Below are 25977 nucleotides of genomic sequence, written 5' to 3' on the forward strand. Positions count from 1 at the left end.
TAAGTAAGCACTATAAGAAGATACACTGTGAATAGAGGAACGTTCATACTTAAAGTGCTGAGAACAACAGTAACTTTATTTACAGTCAGCTGCAAAGTAACATGCCATTTAATTCCTCTTTACAAATGCAGTTTCATACTTAGTCACAGTTTGTAGCAATTTTTTACAAATGTGTTGATATAAATAAAGCAATATCAATGTGCAGAAATTCCAACAATCCTCAAGTATTCAGAACATATTGTATGTCATCATAATACATATGCATTTTAATAACTTGAATGTCAATCAAGGGCATAGGACCGAATCTAACTTTCTTACAGTAGAAAATGATTGTTCAGCACATAAACTTAGCAAGACTCAAAATGTTAGGATGCAGGTTGAATGAAAAATAACGTGACTTTCATGGAAAGAAATAAGAAAACAGGGTCTCTAGTTAGTAATCCATATACTGTACACTGTAGATAAATGAGTGTGCAAAACCTTCAAATCATATCATCTCCTGTCAGCTGACATGCTACTCTCACATCTTAGAGGAAGTGGAAACAAGTAAGCAGATGACAAGTCTTTTTTTTTTTTATATCTATTAAAAGTTTGAGAAAAGTATAGATCAACAAAAATAAATACAAAACTAAAGATAAATTAAAATGCAATTATGTTGAAGATAGAGCCTTGCACAATATAAACACAATAAATAGGCTCTATATCTGGACAGTACTAAGGACTTCTTAAGTTTATACAGTAATTACCTTCTTATTTACCATGTAATTTTACAGAATGTGTTTTTCACCAAATACCGAGCAAAAGACTTAATTGTAGCCTGTTTTCATTTTAAAAAAAAAAAGGAAAAAAATACAACAACCTAAGAATAAAATAATGTTGTTTCCTGTTCTGTGGTACACTGTGGTATATTCACAATACCACACATCCTTACCTAAAAGTATGTATGTGCACAGTTACATCCACTCATTTCAATCTGGTAAATTGTTACAGGAAATGAAGAGACTTATGTACACTTCATGTCCACTCCAAAGCTCCAGAGCTGTACATGATGTACAATAACTTCTCCAGCAGATCTGTGTGTTAGTATTTGATAACACTGTACCCTGTGTCCTGCACTGTCGAGTAAAGTGTATCATCTGCAATCAAAGCAAAGATCAAACAACAAGGTAGTTAGGTATGAAAAGCAGAAGCATGCAAAAGCCATTCAGTTGATAATAAAGCCACAAGTTTGACTGAAAATACTTTTTGTTTCACACACATTGCCAGAATATTGAAGTTGTAAATAATACAATTATCAATACACAGTAAAATGTAACAAAGGTTGGTGAGTGTTCCCATGAAAGCCAAGTATTCAGGTTCACTAAGTAGCATGCCATACACTGTACTTGGTGGAAAATAGGTTTTCAGATATTTTTACTGCAAAAAATCACAAATATGTACTCATTCATGTGTAATTACTTCCACCAACTAATCAAAGTATTCTCGTAAGCGTAGAATCTGCCATTCAGAATCATTCATTTATTCATCATATTCTGCCATAGACAGTATATAAGAATGGACCAACAGATCCCGTTGCTCTGGACGGAGACCAATTAAGGCTATTAGAAGCACTTTTCCGGTGATTGCTAGCTTTACTGCGCAGCCTCCAACTTAGAGAGACAACGTAAATGTGACTTGAGCAACGTGAGCAAAAAGTAATATTTAGTTGGTTGTCATATACAATTTCACCGCTAGATGGGAGAAATTCTTACACAATGTAGCTTTAAGTAAAAGTAGTAATACCACAGTGTAGAAATACTAGTAAAAAGTCCTGCATTTAAAAAATGTACTGAAGTAAAAGGACAAAGTATTAGCATCAAAATATACTTACAGAACCAAAAGTAAAAGTACTCATTATGCAGAATGGCCTGTTTCAGAATAATGTATATTATTAAATTATACTTATTGATGCATTCATGTGTTCATCACTTTAAAGTTGCAGCTAGTAACGGTGGAGCTAATTTTAACTACTTCATATACTGATGGGAAGTTTAATCTATAATAATATATCAGAATCTATTAGTTGATCTGAATCTGCAAAGTAACTAAAGTTATCTATGACAGCATATTAGGGCCATGGTAGGTTAAAAAAATATACAGTGCCAGGGGAAGGGGCACATATTCTGGGGAAAACTCAGAAATTCCAATTCTCGAGGTGTAAAATTACGAGAAAAAACCCTTGAATATTCTCTGAGGTTATAAAGTCATACATTTAGTTCCTTGTGCATAGAATCACCTCATCCAAATCAGTATGTTGGTTTCTTCTGAATAGGCCCAATTCACAGCAATGTCTCTTCAAAGTCCAGCTTTACCACTTTAATCTCAGAGAATATCCACGTTTTTTCTCGGAATATTTCCCCCCTCCCCCGGCACCGTATTTTTCTATTTCACCTAATGGCCCTAATAGCTATAAAATAAACGAAGTGGAGTAAAAAGTACAATAAGTGTCTCTGAGATATAGTGCAGTAGAAGTATAAAGTAGCATAACATATAAATACTCAAGTAAAGTACGAGTACCTCAAAATTGTACAGTACTGTAATTGTAGTGCAGTACTTGAGTAAATGTACTGGCACTGAATTTAAATTAAAAAAAAACATTACTATTACTATTACACCCTTACTGTCGTTTGGATCAGGTAATGGACCCCTCCTGAAAATTCACAAAACAAGTTTAGTCAGTTAGTGTTCTGCAAATGTAGTTGAAGAAGTGGTTGAAATACTAAATGGACGGATAGATGGATAAACAGACAGGTGGCAGCCTTCTCTTGTTTACCTGGTGATTGGTGGAGGCAGTCGAGAAGGTGGAGCTACAGTTGGAGACCTTTGGACATTGTAGAAGTTCTCATACATAACTGGAGCTGATAAGAGAGGCATAATGACACTATTCAAACAAATACTGGCAACTGGTAAAACAGTGCATGATTCAGTGTTGTTTGATAACTACTTTCCTCTGTATGTGTGCCTTCAGCGTTCCAACACTGGCTAATTTTTAATGACACAGTATTGTAGTTCTGTTTTATTTCATACCTGGTGGTTTTTCACCGGTCTGCCTGAGGTTTACAAAGTGTTCAATATCTTCCTGGACATCACACTGTTCCAGTGACTTCCTCACTTCCTCATACAGCTTTGCATGCACACACACACACACACACACACACACACACACACACACACACACACACACACACACACACACCAATGTCAGAGTCCAATTAAGCAATTAATATATATGATTGGAGGTTTGGCCAAGAAAGAAAAATAAAAAATAAAAGTAAGGTTATTACATTTTTGTGCAGATGATTTTAAACTTGCATTAAACACAACTCTGACATATCATCACCTAAATAAATGTTTTAGTGTTACCTGTTTATAGATCTAGCAGTTACTTAGCAACATTATCATTAATTTAAAGCTTTTCCACCTATGTCCACCTGATGTATGTAAGTCCAACATTTACTCTCCTTTTTGCTTGTCTGTAAGCTGTAAACACAACACTAACATAGTATCACCTTATAAAGTGGAAATGTTAAACATGTATCAAACTGTTGCTTATTTACTGTACACATTCAGCAGATACAGAGCATCATTATTATTAGCATTGTCATTTGGTGTCTTGTTTTTGTCCAAATGATGATGTAAGTTCGATATTCACTCTCTTTTCGTTCTGTTTTTGGTCTCCACCACCTCCTGAGGGAAATATCTGTCTCTTTAGCTGCTAAATGCTACACTATGCTCACCAGCTAGTCGCCAACTGTGTCTGTCCAATGACTAAAGCTATAGTGCGTAGTTTCTGTCTCCCCCATGAGGAATTCTAAGTACTTACAACAAAACCGTCGGCACATCCACATGATACAAGCCTTCCGTGATCGCCCACCACGCCCACCACCCCCACCCCTCCTCCACACAGTTGCTAGTAGCCAAGGAGGACACGGAGGATTAAAAAAACATGATGGACTCTTTAGAAGACGTAATTATCTTCACTCGATTTCTGTGTGCAAAAGTCGCCGGACGACACTATTTTCTAAACATAGCCATACTGAGAAATACAGAAAGAGTTGTGTGGAGCTGATAGTCTTAATTAGCTTTGTAACAACTTATATGGCTTGAATGTAACGGACGTTCATTAATATAAAAAAGTTACGCACTAAAGCTTTAAAAATAACCCCTAGATATTTTTAATACTCCACTGCAGTTTAATATTGATTACAGCAGCTTTAGAGTGACTGCAACTGTGGGCCTCACCTCATCACTGGTCACACACTGCTGGGAAAGCTGGTTGAGGTGAGTCCAGACTGTGTTTCTCAGAAAGTTAATTCTCTCCATTGTCTGTTTCTCAAACATCTGTGAAGGAAAACATAATAGAAGCGTTTTACTCATTTACATGATGTAGTTACAGTTACAGTTAGTGTGTTTTGGAATCTTACCAAAAAAGTCTCACCTCACAGGCTTTGACATGTTCCTTCAGCCATTCATCTCTAACCTTTCCCACTGTGATCACATTCTGATGGTATAACCTGTCTGCCAATCAAACACATACATTAGTATTTAAACCACTACAATCTTGCATGTGTTTCATAGCATTAGCAGTTAAGCCATATTAAACTCAGGCTGGTTTTGTGTGTCAGACAAGCAGTTTGGATAGAAGTGCTACGTAAATGCAGTCCAGTCCATCCAACTCTATGATGTGGCAAATATGTCCTTAGCAGTTGTTTTTTTTGTAAATGTACCTGCGTCTTCTGAATTCTGTTTTGCTTGCTGTGCCTTAGAATAGAGCTGAAAGGTGATGAATAAAGAACACATGAGTACTGAGTCTTTAACAGTGGGTCTAAGGCTAACACATAGCAAGTAACAAATACAGAAGTGACTGTGCCTAAGGTCATATGAACATTCAATTGGTGCCTCTCATACATAGGTAACCTGATAAACAGTAGATGGAAGAAGCCTAAGGCACAGAGATAAAAACAGTAATTGTTCAAAGACTATTGTTTTTACAGAAGCTATAGTCAAACCTAAATCTGCAAAATAGGACTCATTATCATTTTTTTAAACAAAATTATTAATATTTTCTGGAAGTGTTTTAACAGAACTTCCAATGTTTAAATAAGCTTTCCAATGCTGCTATGTTTTTTTAATTGGGCCAACATATTATTATTGATAATATTTAGATTATTTAGTCTTTAAAATGCCCTTTGCAAGTTTTCAGAGCCCAAATTGATGTCTTCAAATAGCTTGTTTTAAAATAAATCCAATTTACAATAATAGACAACGAAGAAGAGTAGCTAATACTCAAACCTGAGAAGCTGGAAATGTTTCACATTTTCGCTTTTCTTACATGAACACAGACCGAAATAGGCTCAAAACACAATCCTCATGTTAATTCAAAAATGTAGAAAATAAATGTTCAAAGTTTATATTTTATCCTTTGTAATAACAAATTAATCTTCCTTCAGTGAAAAGCTGCCCTGTAACGTCACCTTCTCTATGTGCTTGGTGTTGTTGGTGTTGGCATTTCGGTTCACGTTCTGATCTGCTTCTTCTTTATCTCGGCACTTCTGCTCATATGTCTTCTTTGACTGGGGACAGCAGTTTGTAAACTGTTTAACACCACAGGTGATGTAGAAAGTTTAAGAAAGTAAAGAAAAACAGCAGCACTAACAGAGCTGCACTAAGTATGTCTATAGATTCAAGTTTTTTCCCTACCTCGGGCTACTGGCATCCAGTTGTTTTGGTGCCTACGATACATTTTTATTTTCATTTGAATACTGCATGACAAGTACTTCTTCTTTTGGCAATTATTCTAATGTTATTAAATGGCACTCTGTGATTCAATTCCCAGACACACAACTTCCCTCAACAAAGAGGAAGAACAGAGAAGGGATAAGAGGCATTTTCACTGTAGTCACATCACAACTGAAACTCCTCTTACATGAAACAGGAAAGGACTAAAATAGCCTTGTACTGTCACTTTAAGACAAGTATTGTGGCATTGGCTTGGTATGTCTGGCTTGGTCAGGCTGTGTATCCTGCATGTTACTGGCAGTGCATATGCTAATCATCTTAGCTTATCAATAACACATTACAAGGAAAATAAACAGAAATGTTCTTGGGGAAAGGCTGAAAGTGCCCTTGAAGTAATGTATTTCATGTTGAGCCTGTAAATAATTAACTTTGAATTTTTTACTTACATCCATTGTCTTCTTGTACTGTAAGGACTTCTGTTTGTGAAGAGCATCCATCTGTTGTTCAATCTGAAATGACAAGGTTGTATCTAGTCAACAACTTGCAAAGATAGCGCGGTCACCTCGTTGCATCACAGTGCTGATAAAACCGCCAACCTTTTTCCTCGCTTCTTTTTGTTTTTCTTTGAATTCTTCCAGTTTCTTGGCCTCCTCCCTCATGCTCTGCGCCATTTGTAAGTGTGATAGACTCACATGTTCAGTCTCTGCAAGGGTAAAACATGGTTTATATTCTGAGCTATGCAGAACACATAAACAGCAACAAACAGTGAATAATGGCGGGTGAAAGGCGGTGTTATTCAGACTAAAAAATTTTAAGAACTTACGTAATTTGAACATGTCCAGGGATCGTTTTAATGAGCTTAAAAAGCAAAAGAAAAGACCATTACAAAATGTGCATTACTACACAACTTCATTGCATCTATGAGACCCCTTTAATATCTACTACACAGCACACAAAGAGGAAATTAAAGCTGTGGAGTTTTTGACCACTAGTAGAACTATGAAGCAATGTTTTTATGAGTGGGTCCCTGTTTTGTTTGTATCAATCACACCGCTGTCGGTTTTATGACTGACAGTTAGTTTTAAAAATCTGCTTTACAAAGTATTTTACGAGGAAGGAAACATGTTTGTTAGACCTCAAGCAGGGTTTCTGTAGGGTTCACCGATTTAAATTAAATCCGTGTTTGATAGTCATACTGCCAAAGTAAGAAAGAATGAGGAAAAAACAGTAGGGATGATAAAGACTTTTTTTACAATACTTTCCTAATGATTTAATTAATTAAATGAATGCAACCTAGGCCAGAATAAAAATGATAGAATAACCAAGACATTTTAATACAGAGGAAATTCCATGCTTTTCAGACTTATCAAGACCTGCGGAAACTTTACTCAAGAATTCACACAATGCCTTTTGGTGAGAAATGTAAACATAACTTGTGTTGTTTACAAAAAACCTACAGGGTACTATTAATAGGAAGGATAATCAAAATAAAATAAAATATAAAATAATTAAGTAAATAATGTTCACTGTCCCCACCTCCCCCATTAATCTTCCTTCCTCTTCAGAAACAGCAGAAACAAAGTCACACTGAACATACAACTGCTGACAGATTGGTAACTAGACATGATCATCATGTCGACACTGACCCACAAAATGTGACAGATGAAAACAACATTGTTAAGAAATTGCAGCAAAATAATGCAATCCTCGTTTGATCATTGCCTCGTTTTAAACTGTGAGCCACAGAGTCCAAATTATCTCATGCTGATAATAGGCACTAATGTTAGTTCTGCAGTGACGCCCTCATTAATTTCATTTCCTGAGGCTCGCTGTAAATAGGTCTGGTCAAACATATAACAACAGCATCTCAACACAGAGGTTGCTTACTTCATCTCATTGTGTCCACACACCTTCTTGGACAAACTAAGGAGATCTTTGGCGTACTTCTCTTCAATTGATGCCCTGAAAGAAAATAATGAGTCCAGCATACAGACAAATGTACGAAGAAAGTAAGAGAACAAACAGGGCAAGCCTTTAACTGATATATTGCAAAATAATTCACATTACATCAGCAATAGTCAATGCTTTAATATTATTTTTTACATATAAACACAACTTGGTTATCACTGGTTATCAGCCTGTGGACATTTTTAGAAATGGACTTCATGTCAGATGTGAATTCATGACAGTACTACATTTATATTCAAATACATGAACTACATGGCATTACATAAGTACACTTGGTAAATGTAAGTTAAAATCAAAAGCATTCATACAAAGGCAGGGCAACAAGGAAACCAGCAAATACAGTTGGGACTAATTTCAGTTCTAATGGTATGCATTCCTTATCATTTTATTGACTTTGGATAATCAAGAACTCCCCAGAAAATCAAATAATGAGGTGTGATTTACAGATTACACAAGGGCTTTTTGCATAACTGCAAGTGTCTGCATTTGGTGCAAATGTATGCATGCATATCTGAACAAATAGACTCCATCTCATTAATACTTTCCCATACATATACCTCAATTCATTTCTATAATTGACTTACATCATACCAGATAACGTTTTAAGCATGTGTCCATACTGTTCCTTTTTTGTGAGTGTGTGTTACAGTATTTTGGAAACTCTTGTATATTGTGGTTTAAAAAGTGCTTTTCATTCTTACACAAGAAAACATTCAGTTATGCTATTATGTAATATCCTGTTTTGTTTTATCCTTAGCTGCATGTTTCATCATACTTGTACTGTAATCTAAGCAAATTAAGTTTATGCCACTGGCTGCCAAGAGATAGAAGCCAAATTAATTATCACACAAAGGAGGAAATGAAAATACAAATGTCAAACTTTGTATGACTCCATTATAAAATCTATCCAGATGATGCTTCATAATACATTATTTGTTACAGCCAAGGCCTCCTCCATGTCCCACGGTCCCGGCTTAAGCAAAAAGGTGACAGAGCCTTTTCTGTTGCTGGCCCTCAGCTGTGGAACCGACTGCCACCTGACATCAGAAGTGCCCCTTCAATTGTGATATTCAAAGCCAGGCTCAAAACTCATCTTTTTACATTGGCCTTCCCGGCATCTTAATTGTCTTATCCTGATATGTTTGTAATTAAGTGTTTGTCTTTCGATGTACTTTTTAGCCTAAATCACTGATTTGTACCTGTGTTTTATTTTTATTTTTATTTTATCACCCTGTGGCTAATGCACTATGTACAGCACTTTGGTCAGCGTGAGCTGTTTTTAAATGTGCTTAAGAAATAAACTTTACTTACTTACTTAGTTACTTATTAAAGGTGGAGAGCTACAGTTCTGTAGGTTAGAAACACCTTTTCTGTTCTTGCTTTATGAATAATTATTTCTACTGGTCTACTACAATGCAGTAGTGTGCAGGAATAAATGCTGGTATGCCTGCAGATTTAATTTGAAAGTAGGAAAACTCTTCAATCAAAATATTACTCTATTTTTTTTAGATTATGTTTTGGGCCTTTTTTTTTGGATAGGACAGCTTAGACTTGAAAGGGGAGAGAGAGGGGGAAAAACGTGCAGTAAAGGGCCGCAGGTCGGAGTCAAACCCGCGGCCTCTGCGTCGGGGAGTAATCCTCTATATACGGGTGCCTGCTCTACCAGGTGAGCTAACCAGGCACCCGGGCTGTCCATTTCTAAAGTGTGTAAAAATGTGCATTTGGGGAAAGTCTTTCTGGCATTTAATACTGTCATTGCAGGTTTGATATAAAGTAGCTTTTTATACAACATTGACCGATTGTAGGTTATTGCAAGCTAATTATTTGTCACTAATACTAGGCCTAATACTGTTTCCTTGAATTGGCAGAAGACTGCACCACTGAAAAAAGTGTCAAACTTAACACAATATTACAGACCAACCATATACACCATGCTATTACAAACTTGTAATTTTCACAAATGTTCTGTAATGAGAAACTCAAGGTCTTGCTCTCCTTTATCTGTCAGTGAAATTCATGTTGCTCCTTCACTCATGTGTTATCTTATTGCTATTAGAGTCTACTTAATGATTTCTGGTGTATCTGAGTGAGCACTCTTAAGCAACTTCAGCCTCACAAAGAGACATTTAATCCTATTTCATTGTGGTCTTTGATTGCTCTAGGTCCACCTTCTACACTTGAAATATTATTTTGTCTTAGACTTGATCATTTAATCCACACCTCTCACTGATAAACCTTAGAACTTCCCATATTGAACTCATTGCAAAGTCTACAGTATTTGTTCTTCCTCTTTCATTTTCACACCCATCTCCTCATCTGGTTTTATAAAACGTTTTTATTCACTGTTGTACAAAAGTTTTGATTCTGACTAAACCAACAGGGCCTATGGTTTTGTTAACACTGTTCATCTCTGAAGCCTTAACTTATACTGTGCCTATCCATCTTGCTTCCATTTAATTACATGATAACAACTAGTATAGCTGGCCAGTAATTTAGAGCTAGAGTGCAATCTTGCAGAATTGGGCTAGAGAAGAATTAACATACAAACTCATATTTTGTATCATTACTGTACATACATAACCACCTACTTCAAGTATTCAAAGTAATCTAGTAGTTTACAATATGTATTCCTTTGCACTATTTGTATTTGTTTACAATATCAAGAACACTTGCATGTTGTTGGTCATTGTTGCTTTTTATACTTATATATACACACATATTTTCCACCTACTTGTACATAATAGTTCTATGTTTATATTTAACTATCTTTGTTCAGTTTGTTGCCCTTGTTTTAGTTGTATGTATATTGCTTTCTCCCTGTAAATTGTTCAGTGTGTGTGTGTGTGTGTGTGTGTGTGTGTGTGTGTGTGTGTGGGTGCGTGCGTGCATGCGTGCGTGCATTTGTATGTTTATACATACAGAACAACTTAAAACCAGAGTCAAATTCCTTGTATGTGTACAACATACTTGGCCAATAAAGCTGATTCTGAAATAGACATTACCTGGCCTTCATGAAGTCCTCCACCTCCTTGCATGTCCTCTTGCCATCATTGAGATATTGGATGATAGCATCGTAGCCACCAGTGCAGGTCAGGTCAGAGTTCTGTCAATAACATGGACAATATTTCATTCTGTTCATCTTCTTTGGTTTTAGAAATTGTAGTACAGTTGAGGTTATTTGTTTAGAATATATGTCTAGTTTAGACCTTAGGGATCTAGTTGCTGTCACACCACTAGCTCTACTACCACTAAACTCTGTCTGAATTCTCACAATGAAGTTCCCAAGACAACGCTACATGCAGATGCTATATGCAGATAAATAAACACTCAAACATTAAGGTCCTCAACACAGAAATGTAAATTGATGTTTTGAATTGTACTTCTCCATGATTTAGGTAAGCTGAGGGTAACAGCCTATAATTATCCCCACCTTAGAGATGTCAAAATCAGCGGGTTATTGACTTTCTATCTTTATAAAAGATATGAAGCCATGTAACTGTATTACTTATTCAACTATACAAGAGTCTATTAAGTACATTTACTTTTTAATAAAGCAAGTGGTGGAATGTAACTAACAACTTATACTTACTTAATAGTACTGTACTTATTTGAGCTACTTATACCTCAACTCTTCCATTACTACTTTATACTTCTACTCCACACATTTCATGGGGAATATTGTACTTTTTATTTCACTACATTAATCTGACAGATATAGTTACTAGATACTTTGCAGATATTTTACATCCAAAACATATGATCAGTTTATTAAATATGATGCATTACTATCTGAACTACCCAACAGTATATAAAGTGGATTAAAATGTGGTCCACCTCAACCAACTACAATACAATATAATGCAATTTACACATTAAAGCACCAATCATAATGTTTCTGCATTAAGGAGGCATACTTATATTATTGATATTCTAAGTATACTTTAGTAAGGCAGTAAGGTTACTAATGTATTTTACTTAACTTAGTATAACTTACTATTAACTTAGTACTTTTACTTAAGTAAAGTAACTAAATACTTCTTCTACCACTGAATTTATAAATCACCAGCTGGGAACCGGAACCTTTAATGAGGTCAAAAAGTATTTCTAATTTCCATCACAACTCGACTTCAATAGAAAGACAAACTACAGCGAAACACAGAGAAATTAGCTACAAGTTACTTACTCAGCTAAACACATCCTCTTTATTATTGCATTTACAAGGCACTTTTTTTTTCGACCAAAATTGTTTAGCTATATTATTAATAATAATAATGAATAAATAAACTCAACTCAGCACAAGAAACTCACCCAGAAGAAATCCTTGAAATGGAGATTTTTCATAACTGTTAAATGAACAGGAGAGCAGCGTGTCGACGGTTCTGCTGACTTAAAGCGTCTGAACTATTGGTAAACTGTTCGGTTGTAAAGCAACAGTGACAGTTAGTGTGGGCAAGGCGCATTTGACGCATGCGCAGTGATGATAAATATAAGCTAAACGTTCTGTCCACAGATAAAGAGAGCCGAAGTCACGTCCCTTCTGACAGACAGAACCAGAACCATTAGGATTTTTAGAATTAGAATCAGATTTTTTCTATCTATCTATTTATATACATGGTTCTATCGCTCCTAAAGTCAGCTTGCACCTTATATCTATCCTTTTTAGGGACTTCAACAGAAAAAGGCCTGGATAATATCAGACAAATAATGTATTAATAACTTGAAAGAGGTGTAATTCAAAATGCATAGAATACACCCTGTAAAGCATGTTCTGGAAAGATTTAAACTGAATATTACACTAACTATTCCTGTGATTGACACTATTTTTTATTCAAGGAAATATTTTAATTACATATTATTATTATTATTATTATTACTATTTCAAATGTTATTTAGGAATTTATATTTTAAGCAATTAATTCGACAAGAATGTATTTTTAATTAAACTATTTTAGAGTTCTCACATTGAGTTTGAGTGTGCTACCATCTGGTGATTAATGGAGGTATGTACACAAAATAGAATAGAATGGAATATGCTCAGGGCCAGGGTGAAAGAAGTATTCAGATGATTTACTTAAGTAAAAGTACCAATACCGTACTATAGAGATACTCCATTACAAGCCCTGCATTGAAAATGTGACTCAACCAAAAGATATTTTTCTTTTTTAGACTTTATGTGTAAATGTAATTATTGGTATAACATATATTGCCTATATATAGTGGCTCATTTATGTTTTTGTTTCTGTCACAGAGTGGAGGAGGCATGAGATAATGTCTTACACAAGATATTTCCCTTACAACAACAGAGTTTGTTTACACACTGAATATGACTCACATGGACATTATGTAGGTACAGTAACTCTGATAAGCATGTTCATAGTACTTTTATTTAGAAAACACCCTCTTTCTTTCTCTCTTTTCCTAGTACCTTCAGGGTGTGACAATAAAAGAAAACCTGGGAGGACAAGACGTTTTACAACGCTTTTATCAGCGGTGAGGCCTGCGCCTTCCATGTTATCATTATGCACTGTAGATGAACTATGGGCTTAAGTGTAATTTTAATTGTACTTGAGTAGTTCCATTTTATGCCGCTTTATATTTCTACTCCACTACTTTATTATATTGGAAAACATTTACTTTTTACTCCACTACATGTATCTGACAGCTCATAGTTATTGGTCACTTTTCAAGATATTTTTACATACATTTATATATACTGTAAATGTATTAAGCACATGCACTTTTTTGGTTTGTGACCCCTCACAAAAAAGTAATGTCTATTTTGTGCCCATTTCTGCATTTCAGATGTCTATGAGTTGTTGGCAGTTCCACCAAAGAGACATTTCACCTATAAACTTCTGAGATGTTTCTAATTAAATAACTGTATGAGACCCAAACAGGTAAAATTATAAGACCACTATGTTGGGTAACACTAGACCAAAACACCAAAGTGTTTATAAAGTAGCTAAAAGTAGTTAAAACCAGCTCCACCCTGACCAGCAACAGTAAAATGCATGTATGCATCAGTATTACCAATATAATATTGTAAATGTATATATCAGTTACAGTGGCCATATTTCTGTTTACTTTTGATACTTTTGTATTTTTCCTTGTAATGGAGTATTAGTACATTTACTTAAGTGAAGTGATCTGAATATCACTTTATTTCCTTCACATTTCTTCTGTTTACGTTCTTGTTCCTTTCACAACTTTCTGTAATACTCCTCATCTCTCTGTCACAATCTGTAACACTTTACTTCTCCTTACATGGAAGTAAGTAACTTATGTTATTGTTATTCAGCCACAAGTGCTCAGATCACCTGACTGTAATTCCCTGGGTGCTTTCCTGTTTCTACAGACAGGAAGAGATTGATGCAAGCCTTAACATGTTCATGATGCCTGCGCTGAGCAGAGTATTGAGACTTTATGCCATATCCTATTTTGAGAATCATAGGAGTTTGAGTAATTTGCAATATATATATATATATATATATATATATATATATATATATATATATATATATATATATATATATATATATACACAGTACAGGCCAAAAGTTTGGACACACCTTCTCATTCAATGTGTTTCTTTATTTTCATGACTATTTACATTGTATTTTCTCACTGAAGGCATCAAAACTATGAATGAACACATATGGAATTATGCACTTAACAAAAAAGTGTGAAATAACTGAAAACATGTCTTATATTTTAGATTCCTCAAAGTAGCCACCCTTTGCTTTTGTTGATAACTCTGCAAACCCTTGGTGTTCTCTCAATGAGCTTCATGAGGTAGTCACCTTAAATGGTTTTCACTTCACAGGTGTGCTTTGTCAGGGTTAATTAGTGGACTTTTTTCCCTTATTAATAAAAAAGCAAAGGGTGGCTACTTTGAAGAATCTAAAATATAAGACATGTTTTCAGTTATTTCACACTTTTTTGTTAAGTACATAATTCCATATGTGTTCATTCATAGTTTTGATGCCTTCAGTGAGATTTTACAATGTAAATAGTCATGAAAATTAAAAGGAAACGCATTGAATGAGAAGGTGTGTCCAAACTTTTGGCCTGTACTGTATATATATATATATATATATATACGTATTAGACATTACAACCCTTTCAGGTAGCTCATGCTGTATTCAGGTCACTACCCAGGTGTGTGTAACTTAATTAGAGGCTGTGCGGGTTGAATGAAATGCCTCTTTGATGTCCAATGAATGCAGTCAATGAAAGTTGCCCACTCTGATGTTGTTCTAATTTTCTACAGTTGCATTATAGCCTTTTTTGATGTAAAATAAACACAGTCTATTGATCGCATGACATGGTGGTTAATTTGAATATCCAGTGTTTCTGTTTATATAATCCCTAGAAGTGACACTACAGTGTTATTATGACCGTGCTCTACATTCTAAATAACAACCACTGTGTCTTAATGTCTCATTGTCACAAAATAAATCTTTATGGTGGGATTATATAAGCGTGAGCTTGTTCTTTAAATTCAACCTCGTGATCTGTCATGTTGAAATCATGCTTCATGACGCACTGACACACAAGTTGTTTTACTTTCTCTACAAAGTTACTTGTGACCCTATTCAATACCTCATACGTTTTTACTGTATGTTTAATTAATCTTCTAAAATGGTCAAATCACTTCATCATTTTATTTTTTATGTGTGCTCAAAACTCAAAACTATTACAAACACCAACCGTCTGGCACAAGCAGTATGTGTTATTGTCTTATGTACTGTAGAACAGGTACATGTTGTGCACAATACTACTGATTAGATGCCTCATAACACTATTGTACACAGAGAAGTTAACCTCAAAGTGGGAGGAACTTGGCCGTAGCTGACGGGGATTCCTCGGCCATAAATGTGCGTCACCCACAGTATTTAAACTCGGCCTGCTATCAATAGTTTAAACCTGTTCCTTCTTGTCAAGCCACAACTGCACAGCTTTGTAAGCACTGAGGGGAAAGAAAAACGGAAACTTTAAAGCTTCTCTTCTCTTTTCTAAACAGGCAGAAGAAGCACTATGAAAATGGATAGCCACGGTGAGTGTCTAAGAAGATTTGATTGAGCCTAACCTTGTTTTAATGAAGCTTCATGAATTTATACATGTATTAGATCATGAATACTCAACCTATGTGTCTTTTGCCCTCAGATCTTGCAGTCACAATAAATCACTGCGCATATGAGCTACGTCAAGTTGGAGATGGACTTCACTGGAGATACAAACTGCTGGAAATACTGATCAAGAACTACAAGACTGTTACTAAAATCAAGTGAGACATGTTCGTCAAAGTACATGAAAGAGGAATTGGATTTTGCTTAACTGGATGGCATTCAGAGTCAAAGCAGAGTCTTGGATACGGACTCATCACTGGAGGCTAAATGGTGGCTCTCAAGTGGGATTATGCTCCTGGAAACACCCTGATGGAGACATGGACAATGTTAGGGATGCTGTTGATCCACAGATTCAGAGCCATGGGTGACTGGAACCAAAGTGGAATATCTGAATGGAAGTTATTTGCTGAAAGATGCTGATTATTATCACATGTCTAGGCTACATGCTTCTGTATACATGGACATCTATGAATATTATGCTCTATCAGCCTGTCACATGTATGTTAACTGAAGAATTGAGACTTAGTTACTTATCTACTCAAGACTCTTTTGTTTTTTTTAATGGGAGGTATTTAATGAGTTGGTAATTAAAAATCAATATTCAGTAAGAATCTGGTTGTGTGTTTTATAGTGGTGAATGCCAATGAACGTTAAGCTGCAATTAATTCCATGCCATTTAAAGGAATAATTTGACATTTTAGGAAATATGCTTATTTTCATTACTGCTGTGAGTTAGATGAGAAGATACCAGTGAATAGGCATATTTCCTAAAATGTCAAACTATTCCTTTAAATCTGTTGATTATTTCTCCAATTAATCCTTTAGTGACAAATAGCCATCATAACTTCCCAAATGTTTTGCTGATTAACAGTCAAAACCCAAACATATTCAGTTTACAGTGATATAAAAAGCAGTAAATCCTCATATTTAAAATTTTTTTAAAAACACAAGGCTGCAATTGTTGCCTAATAAATGACTTACACAATTAAACAATTATCAAAATTGCTAGTTTTCTGTCAATTGGCTAATCCATCATTTAACTAGATTCATCCATCTTCGTCCGCTTATCCTGATGAATCTGATAAAGCGGCATCAGACTAAGCACCTTACATTATTTGTATAACTGTGTATGATAATGTATGGGACTATTTAACAGATGGAATGGGAGAAAACAAAACCAAACAGATGGAATAAAAACAACAGCAAAACAGCGCTAAATTCAGGCACTTAAAGGATCCTTACTTTATTTTGTGTGGTAATACAAAAGCATACAGAATTATAGAGGATAGGAGAGAAGATCCCTTTCATTGAATTCCATTAGATCATACACGTAAAATGACTAATTACATACAAGCCTTTTCTCTTTAGCTACATCCACAAGTACCCCAGCCCTCCACCAATAGCATGCATGGTCTCTTTGCTCTAAACAAATCTCAAAAGTTCTTCATACCTATTGGTATTTTGTTGGTAGAAAAACAAAGACAGAACTAGAAGTATGCCATGAAACAATAGGTGATGTAACTTCACACACAGATCACAATCATTAGACCAGAATGTTTACAGTCGTCCATTTATATTGAAATGGAAGCGTTCCCAGATCTGCACTGAAGCATGGCTGGAGACAGTTTTTGTTCCAATAGATTGAATGTTGTTGAAAAGTTTCAGTCTTTAACAACGATTCATCTGGGGTCCAAGAAACCTACCCATCATCTGCATGTAAGAAAAAAATATAACATGCCCCGCATGGGCCTATCAGATAGAAATAACACCTAATTATGACATGACATACAAACTGAGAGATACAATGTATAAGATCGAAACTTTTAAGTCGGTTCCCCTAAATTACATAACACATTGTCTCATTACTTCTGTTGGTATGTAGTGAATCCTCAGATCATGCGGTTATCAGATTTCATAGGGGCGATCTCTTTCATGTAAAGTAGTTCTAAGGAAAACAGTTTACAGTCAAGATTGTAGATTAGTGGGAAACTCCAGAAAGAGATGATGCTTCTGAATCTTTACTGCTGATGACCATCTTAAAAGGAAATGCCATTTACCCTCATTGTATTAAGACAGGGGCAAATATCTCTGGGACATATTTCAAAACCTAAATAAAACCAAAATGACCTCCATGACTAGATACCACTAGTGTCAAGTGAGAATAAACGAGAATAAACTAAACTAAACTAAACTAGCCCCTTTGGCTAACATTTCCCACCCAATTTGTATAAGCAAATGGGGACGATCTATAGTAAATCTTACGTAGGCTGCTCACAGCGGTCCAAATCACAACGGATTTGTTTTTATATCTCAACTCATACTTAAAAATATGATTTTTTTTTACATGTCCAGAGGAATGATTTTAAAGTATTCGTAAAGATCAATAGTCATATACAAAATAAGTGAGCTCTTTTCTCTCTTTTTTTAACCATGGATGCTAAGGTTCATAATCTTCAATCTCATCAAGTGTGTTACTCAACCCAAGAATGTTCCCTAAAAGTACAATCCTACCTACATGGCTATTGACTGTGCAAAATTGTTGATAAATGGCAGGCTACTCCGAGCATCGATTAGCAACATAAATAGAAATGGAAGACTAGTCTCACTCTATGAACACAGAATGGACCCATTGCAACTAAAAAGATAGAGTTTAATTAGACTCAAGGTTTAATTCTTCATTTAGGTCAGAAGCTATGAGGGCCAAATTACCCAGCTCACTCGTAATTATGCAGGCGATCAAGTGTTTGTGTCCTCCATTGTTCCTCAAAATGTAATGACGAAGAAAGCAGGACATTTTATGAAATTGAATGAGAAGACAAAGTGACTCAGTAAAACTTTCAGGTAGTGTATTCTAACAGTAACCCTAAAGCATGTACTCCCACCACAAGAGGGAATGAATAGGGGGAAGCAGTAGACCTGCATGGGTGCAAAGAGCATCAGTAGCAGTGTGACTTGCTATCCTTTATCCTTGCATAAGCATGTGGGAGAGTATGGAGATGAGACCAGGATTTGATTCTGGCCCGATCTTGTGGTAATGTAGAGATGATGTTTCCATAGTGAAGAAGGTAAACTTGGCCCCAGTCAAAATCTTCATATTCACCATGACTACTGCTGCTACCTGCTCTGTTCTGATGTCATCTAACATTAACAGAAACCCATCTGTACGTAGTGTTGACAAGAATATCCAGCCACGCAGCAGCAGATAATATACCTCACTGTGTGAAAGCAGCCAGTCTTTTTTCATTAAGAGACTGTTCCAACCAACCAAATGTTACTTGGTGAGGCCCACCACCAATTAGACTGCAATGGGTTAATATGGACTGCCACCAAAAATGTCATCTGGAATAGATGTACAAACAGGCTCCCCAACCAAAAAAAGATTGTCTCATTTAAGTGAAGTCTGTCTCAATAAGTGAAGTCCTTCAACCAATTAAATAACACAGACCATAGCCAGATCTTCCAGTCCATCGTACAGGTGTTTTCATTTAGTAAATGCAGCCACAACAGCCCACATAAGTTCGTTGACGTTGGGCTTTGTGCTCTCTTTCTCCGGCTCCAGCTCCAGCAGAGTGTGGACTCTCTTCATGCCCAGGTCGTACTGATCGTCTTGGAGTGGGGCGAAGGCATTCTCAAGAACGTCGGATGAGTGGGCCAGAAGGATCAGGGCCAGCACTCGCTTGTCCATGCGGTGGGGATCGTTGACCCACTTCTCCAACACGGACTCCTGGACCTTCTTAACGAGGCGCTGTAGGCAATTGTATTAGCATATGTGTTTTATGCCATTATATGCATCACATGCATTACATACTGTACATTCAATTAGGTGAACTAAACTAACAATATCTTCCATTTCTACACTTGAATTTGAACGTTATATAATGCACTGATTAATGCTACCCGATGGCGTTGTGACAATACATATTGTCAAAATCATACAAAAAATGTCTACTGTATATATTTTTCTATATAATTTATATCGCAATGTCAAAAAAAACGGCTGTCGAACTGCGATACAGCAATATTTACGTCATTTGGACATTTTACATTCTGATCCTTGCACGTTATGTTAATTTTGCACTAAAATTCATAATAAAGTGAGAAAATATTCATTAATTTGTCATGTATTTAATTCACACAGGAGTATACAAAAATAGGCTTTACCATGTGGTTATTTCATATAGCCTATTTATTTATTGAATTACTTGAAAACATCCTATATAGTGATGTATATCGTTATCGAGACATGAAATAACCTATATATCGGGATAGAATCTTTTTTGCCATATTGCCAAGCCCTACTACCCGTCTTCATGCCCTAAGCAGGTATGTATTCTGTAGCTTACAAAACATGCACTTTAATTTCAAGTGTGCAAGTGCAGGTCAAACTTGCAGGCAGTTAAACTGAGACTGTGACTGTTACCCCCACTCATAAAAGCGGAATGCTCGCAGACTGAGCATAAAAAAAACTGTGTATCATAAAGTCTTTACCTCTCAGTCAAGAGTCTCCAACGACGCTGATTTCAGCCATTTGAATTCCATTACTTGTAAAGCTTTATCAACTTGACTACACAACAAAGAGTCCCTGAACATCCACACACCTTACCTGTTTTATGGTGCTGTTTGTGAGCGGATGTGTGGTCATGTCAAAAAGCAAGAAGTTCTGTTTCTCTGTGGTGAGGACACCTTTCTCTACCAGGTTTTTTGCCAGACGTTCTCTAACATTTCTCAGCTGGTAGTGCAGCTTCAGGGGATTCCAGGTTTCTCCTAATGGACAGCATGAGATCCATTTAGGACTTTAAACACACTGATACAATTAATGTCATTTTTTAAATATCTGAAGTGGCTCAAGTTGGCTCATTTTAAAACTGTAAATGCTTCCAGCTCATTATTAAATTTGTTTCAATGTTGTTCATGACAATCCCTATAAACTATGACATCATCAACGAACACTTCCTTGTCAAATGATGCACGATTTGAATCTGTCCCCCACATGTCCAACAGGTGAGACAATGAGTAGATTATTGGAAGGTTTGGCAAACTTGATATGTTTTATCTCACCACTCAGCAGCTCTATCCAGCTCTGGACAGTCTCTGGAGGCTGGGTTTCTTTAATGTGCTTCAAGGCCTCGTCCAGTAGCACATCTCCTGTTGGGGCATCTGACTTGCAGATCACCTTTGAAAACAAAAAGGAGACATATGTGAACTAGGATGACGTTAAGGATGATGTTAATCAGTCTCAGTTACAACCTACACACTCACATCCTGTGTGAACAGGAACCACTACACACTCTCTGATACAGTGTTTGCTTTTCTACAGAAGAAATTAATTCCCCTGCTGCTCACAGAAACAACACTGAAGGGTATCAAGTGTCTTGTACCATATAAGAACATCCTGACAGGGTAGACGGAACACAGGATCGTGCTTCACTTTCCTTTGAACACCTGTTACATCACCATTAGTTCTCACCTTCCTCGAGAGCAGGCTTTTCCTCCTCACACCGCAGGCCTCCAGCTGTAACCTCCCTCTGAGGGCCAGCTCGACCAGCATACACCCGCGAAGACCGGAGGAGATACAGTCGTTCCAGAAAGACGTGTAGCCCTGTGTGGAGGAGAGAGAGAGAGAAAAACAACAGCCAAGTATAGCGCTTGTTAACTTAGCTGACGTGTTGGTTGGAGTATCTGGTACGAGTACTCCCAGGTTGAAAAGGAGTCACGTCGTCAAGAAAACTGTCCAGGTAACGCAAACTACGTAGAAAGTAAAGTGGATAATTCATTTAACGTCGGATAACTGCTTTCATTCAGCAAATCTTCCTTACGAGCAACCCCATACCGCAGCAATAAAAAGAAGATAACGTTAGATGTGCGCACGGCGCATTTGGTTAAACACAAGCTACTTGACATACATTTGCTAACCAGTTTAACACGAAACAGCCTTTAAACCCAGACACTTGCAACTACCAATCTGGAAGACATTAACTAGCTTGAATTAACGCTGTTAACTTTGTTGACGTTTGCAAACACGATTGGTGACGCAACGTAAACATTGTGTTAGCGAATGTTGGATGAACTAACGTTAACGTTAGCTAGCCTTGGTGACGGATTAAAGACAGCGCTCACCTCTCGATCCTTGAGGCCCAAGAGCAACACCTCCTCCATCAGTGTGAGCCTGGTTTCCTTCGAGTCCCCCTTGTCGTCGTCCTCCTCCTCCTCGCGGCGTGCCTCGTCCTCCTCTCCGCCGGACTCCCTGTCGACGGCGGCGCTGCGAATGGCCTCGGTCCTCCGCTGGACGAGGCCCGAGGTTCTCTGCGTGACAGTCGAGGCCATAGCTGGTGCTGCAAAACGATCAAATCCGAAGAAAAGCGCCTACCTCGACCAGCCAGAAAGCCACGCAGCATGTAACCTGAATGTTAAAGGTGAAACGGTCGACCGATCGACTAAACACTGCCGTTGACGTTAAACTCAGCTCGGGATTCCTGCTTCGGCTCTACCCACTTCCTGATCCAACATGGTGGCAGTGACGTCGACTGTTGTCTATACTGGACAGTGAACGCATCTCGCCTGTTGCCTTCAAGTGCCATTGGAAATACTGTAAATCGGACAGTTAACATATGAAATTAACCGCACTGTAAACGTGTCTTGTCACAAATCTTAGGAAATGTTATGAATTAATTGCATACAGATAATATAAATATGTATTTGTTATTATGTTTCAAAAATGGGAACAGTGGTTGTTTGCAAAAAAGTTAAAATTATAGTAGGCCTGCCCTACCCACCCCAATCACAAAATGTCCTACCAGTTTATAGTTGTTTTAAAACCCAGCACAGTCCTTACACGAGTTTAAAAACATAAACTGTGAGCTGAGAAGAATGGCATTTAATTAAATATAATTACAGCGTTATGGTTTGAGTGTAGGACTTTAAAAAAATGTACTTCTGTTTCTGATTTGCTGCAATAAAGTAACTACAACTTGTTAATTTACCTCTTACAAACTAATGGTACCCTCCCTCATCTAGCAAGACTCTTGATCCATTAGACCAGGCATGTTCTTGGTGTAAATATGTGCAGCTGCGTGTGTGTTGAACAAGGCATTCTTAAAAAAAAAAGAAGGACGGGGGCATTGCATAAAAGACAGCAAAACTACCCTGGTTAAAAGTAAAAAAAAAAAACAACAACTGGTAAGACCTACAATTTGTTTCATTTTTTAAAATTTGATCTAAAACACATATTTACACTGACAATGTAGCCTAAATGATTTAGCTGATAAAACAATATTGATAGCAGCCCCCTTGGTGTAAACAGTAACACAATAGCCAATTTTTGAAAATAGTATATAGAATATATTACCATGTATCAACTTTATATTCAGAAAAATATAAAAGAAACACAGCATTAACAGTTTATATCATTCAAACAAGCCACAATGCAATATATACTGTCAGCACAAGGTGGCAGGCTGCGTGTAGGAAATAGATGACTGCTCGGCTGGTATTCTTCCTCTCCTTTCTTAACTACTCTGTTCCAGGAAATTGATGCTGCTGAATGCGCTTTCAAACAAGGACGTGCAGTAACATCCTCCCCATGTAATCCGTTTTTTGTTTAGATGGGATTAGGAAGGGCACATTGCAACCACTGAGAATAAATGAGATTGTAATTTTTTTCTGAAGACAGACTTTGAAACTCAATAGACGGATATACCAGCTCATTAATGTTCATATATTACATCACACCAGTGTTGTTTCCTTACTTTCAATGTTAGTTTAGCATCTCTAGCTGGGAGGCTGCATACTGTTGGCTAGAGCTGGCTGTTATTATAGGACCACTTTATCATTGGCAGAGGTCCATTGTTGACGATGACGTAGCAAATAAACTCCCAAACGTCCTCCACTTAACCTCACTCCCCTTCCATCTCCTCCACTGCAGTCCTTTCCTCATGTGATCCAAGTTACTTTGTGGTATCAGGCAGGACTGGTCCTGGCAGCAGGGAGGAAAGGAAAAGTGGCAAGTGACAGTGGGTCTTTTAGAGGTCTTTTTGCTTTGTTAAAGCAGGAAAAGCATAGGTGTAATTTAGAATATTAACCTGGAGGCCATGGATCTTGAACAACTAAATGAAGTGTAGCTGTTATTGATGTTACGAGTTACACCTGTGTTCTTTCTGCTATGATGTCAAAATGTCTGTGGTTAGAAAAGGAAGAGTCAGACGTTTCAGCTACCACATGTGCTTAGTGGCACATGTATTAGTGATATCATTTTCATAACATACAATTTTTGTATTGTGTACTTGACGATTAGCTCCAAATCTCAACAGTTTTTTTTTTTTTATTTAAAAGTGCAATATGTAATATTTACTGTATTAAATCCAAAAATGACCACACTATGTCATCAGATGTTAAGGAAACATGCTAAGCTGAAATACTATATTTTCTGATAACAATGCTAAAGCCAGTATTTTCTCCTTTTGAAATTTCTGTTTTGTGATGGAATGTCTGTTTGTGTTTTGGCGTGTATGTTGGTATCAACTGCCTATTTTGACAGCCAGGCCTGGTTGCCAGATATACTTATAAAAACGCAAACCCAGCGAGCTACAGCTGTATTACAGCCATTGAAGCAGCACACGAACGAACGGGATCAACAGAGATAGATTCTACCCGCCCTAAAAAAAAAAAACCTTGGCATGTTTCTTACAGTTGCATAACCAGAGACATAACAAACCCCGGGTAAATGAGAGAGCTTAGAGCCCAAAAGGACGCAGAGTTGGTTAATTTTATCCTAAACAGGTAAGCATTAAAGATGCATTAGGTAAAACATTTTACTAACTAACTTTGTGTCATATTTGCTGAAACTGAGCCTATGTTTGAGTAGAACTACATGAAGCGGGTAATTAAAACAAAACAATCTGGCTCCTCTACATCCTGTAGTGCGATTTGCAAAAATCCACTGCTCCTTGTTCAGATGCACCAATCAGGGCCGGGGGTCTAACCGCGTGTGTCAATCTGTGTCAATCGCTGCTCATGCACACGCATTCATTCTCCCTTGTATGGGAGAGGCTTAGGAAACCGTTTTGGGCTTTAGCGTGGAGGGGAGGGACTGAGAAGTTGTTGATGTTCACATTTTTTGGCTAAGTCTTGGATCTTCACAATCCTACCTACAGCACCTTTAAGCTTCAGTCTAATTTATCACGGCTACTAGGAACAGGCATTTTATGTCATTTCAACATTCTTATACTCACATTGAATTATATAGAGTACTCAAGTTAGTTACTCGCAAAAACAATTAAGACACAGCCAGTGAATTGATCCCAACTGGTCCTGGCTAACGCCGCCATGCTAACACGCGATAACTGCTAACATTACCGGAGGACCAGGCAAGCGGGCCACAGCTGTTTACAATGGGTAGCCTGTTCAGCGGCTGTAGCCAACAAACGGTAATTTTAAGCCAAGAAAGTGTGGCTGTAAATCGGGTAGAAAGGACTGTGAGTTTGCGCTGTTTTTAGCGGTTGTTGTTATAATTTTAAGCCAAGAAAGGGTGGCTGTCAGTCAGGTACAGAGGATGGCAAGGTAGTGGTGTTTTTAGCAGATGATGCTATAATTTTAAGCCGAGAAAGTGCGTCTGTCAGTCGGGTAGAGAGGACAGCAAGGCTGTGATGTTTTTAGCGGTTGATGCCATAATTTTAAGCTCAGAAAGTGTGTCTGTCAGTCAGGTAGAGAGGACAGCAAGGTCATTATGTTTTAGCGGTTGTTGCAGTAATTTTAAGCGGAGATTGGGTGGATGTCAGTCGGGTACAGAGCTCCGCATGAGCACAGGCTTTTATGACTGTCAACATAGCCAGCATCTAATGTTAGCTACTTCACTGTGCTGTGGAGTAATGTCTTGCTATGTGAGACTAGTATCTAGCAACACTATTGGATGCTGCGTTCTCAACCATGCAACCTCTGTGAACTTGGAGTCTGGGGAGGAGGGGCCGGGGGAGACGACTCTCTCCAGTTTTTTAATCAACAGATGTAAATCGAGTCCAGTAACCTTTAGTGGCCTTGCTAACTTGTGCAAATGGGTAAAAATGTAGTTTTCATACTTGGAAAAGCAGTGAGCAGTGCAATATTGTCT

At 37.1% G+C, this 25977-nt stretch overlaps 2 protein-coding genes across 2 annotated transcripts; both read right to left on the reverse strand.

Moving 5' to 3' along the window:
- Nucleotides 1–42: 42 nt before the first annotated feature.
- Nucleotides 43–12172, reverse strand: pstpip2 (proline-serine-threonine phosphatase interacting protein 2). The gene is made up of 14 exons (XM_028601391.1): nt 12055–12172; nt 10749–10849; nt 7666–7740; nt 6602–6636; nt 6375–6481; nt 6225–6287; nt 5514–5612; nt 4767–4812; nt 4478–4557; nt 4282–4380; nt 3067–3163; nt 2813–2897; nt 2661–2689; nt 43–1136 (listed from the first exon to the last, which is right to left on the reverse strand). Exons 1-14 carry the CDS (start codon nt 12085–12087, stop codon nt 1081–1083), a joined length of 1005 nt encoding a protein of 334 aa, XP_028457192.1. The 5' UTR covers nt 12088–12172; the 3' UTR covers nt 43–1080.
- A 4917-nt stretch (nt 12173–17089) lies between these two features.
- On the reverse strand, nt 17090–22423 carry LOC114571374 (Golgi phosphoprotein 3). The gene is made up of 5 exons (XM_028602273.1): nt 21993–22423; nt 21343–21474; nt 20934–21048; nt 20479–20639; nt 17090–19620 (listed from the first exon to the last, which is right to left on the reverse strand). The coding sequence occupies exons 1-5, from the start codon at nt 22197–22199 to the stop codon at nt 19357–19359; spliced, it is 879 nt and encodes a 292-aa protein (XP_028458074.1). The 5' UTR covers nt 22200–22423; the 3' UTR covers nt 17090–19356.
- Nucleotides 22424–25977: the final 3554 nt, after the last annotated feature.

The sequence above is a fragment of the Perca flavescens genome, chromosome 16 (assembly GCF_004354835.1).
Source record: "Perca flavescens isolate YP-PL-M2 chromosome 16, PFLA_1.0, whole genome shotgun sequence".
NCBI classification, from domain to species: domain Eukaryota; kingdom Metazoa; phylum Chordata; class Actinopteri; order Perciformes; family Percidae; genus Perca; species Perca flavescens.

Coding starts and splice junctions, on each gene's coding strand:
- pstpip2 (XM_028601391.1), bottom strand. CDS start 12,087: ATGAAAAATCTCCATTTCAAGGATTTCTTCTGG. Junction 10,850..12,054: donor ATTTCAAGGATTTCTTCTGG/GTGAGTTTCTTG, acceptor TGTTATTGACAG/AACTCTGACCTGACCTGCAC. Junction 6,482..6,601: donor CCTGGACATGTTCAAATTAC/GTAAGTTCTTAA, acceptor TTACCCTTGCAG/AGACTGAACATGTGAGTCTA.
- LOC114571374 (XM_028602273.1), bottom strand. CDS start 22,199: ATGGCCTCGACTGTCACGCAGAGAACCTCGGGCCTCGTCCAGCGGAGG. Junction 21,049..21,342: donor AAAGCCTGCTCTCGAGGAAG/GTGAGAACTAAT, acceptor TTGTTTTCAAAG/GTGATCTGCAAGTCAGATGC. Junction 19,621..20,478: donor CAAACAGCACCATAAAACAG/GTAAGGTGTGTG, acceptor AATTGCCTACAG/CGCCTCGTTAAGAAGGTCCA.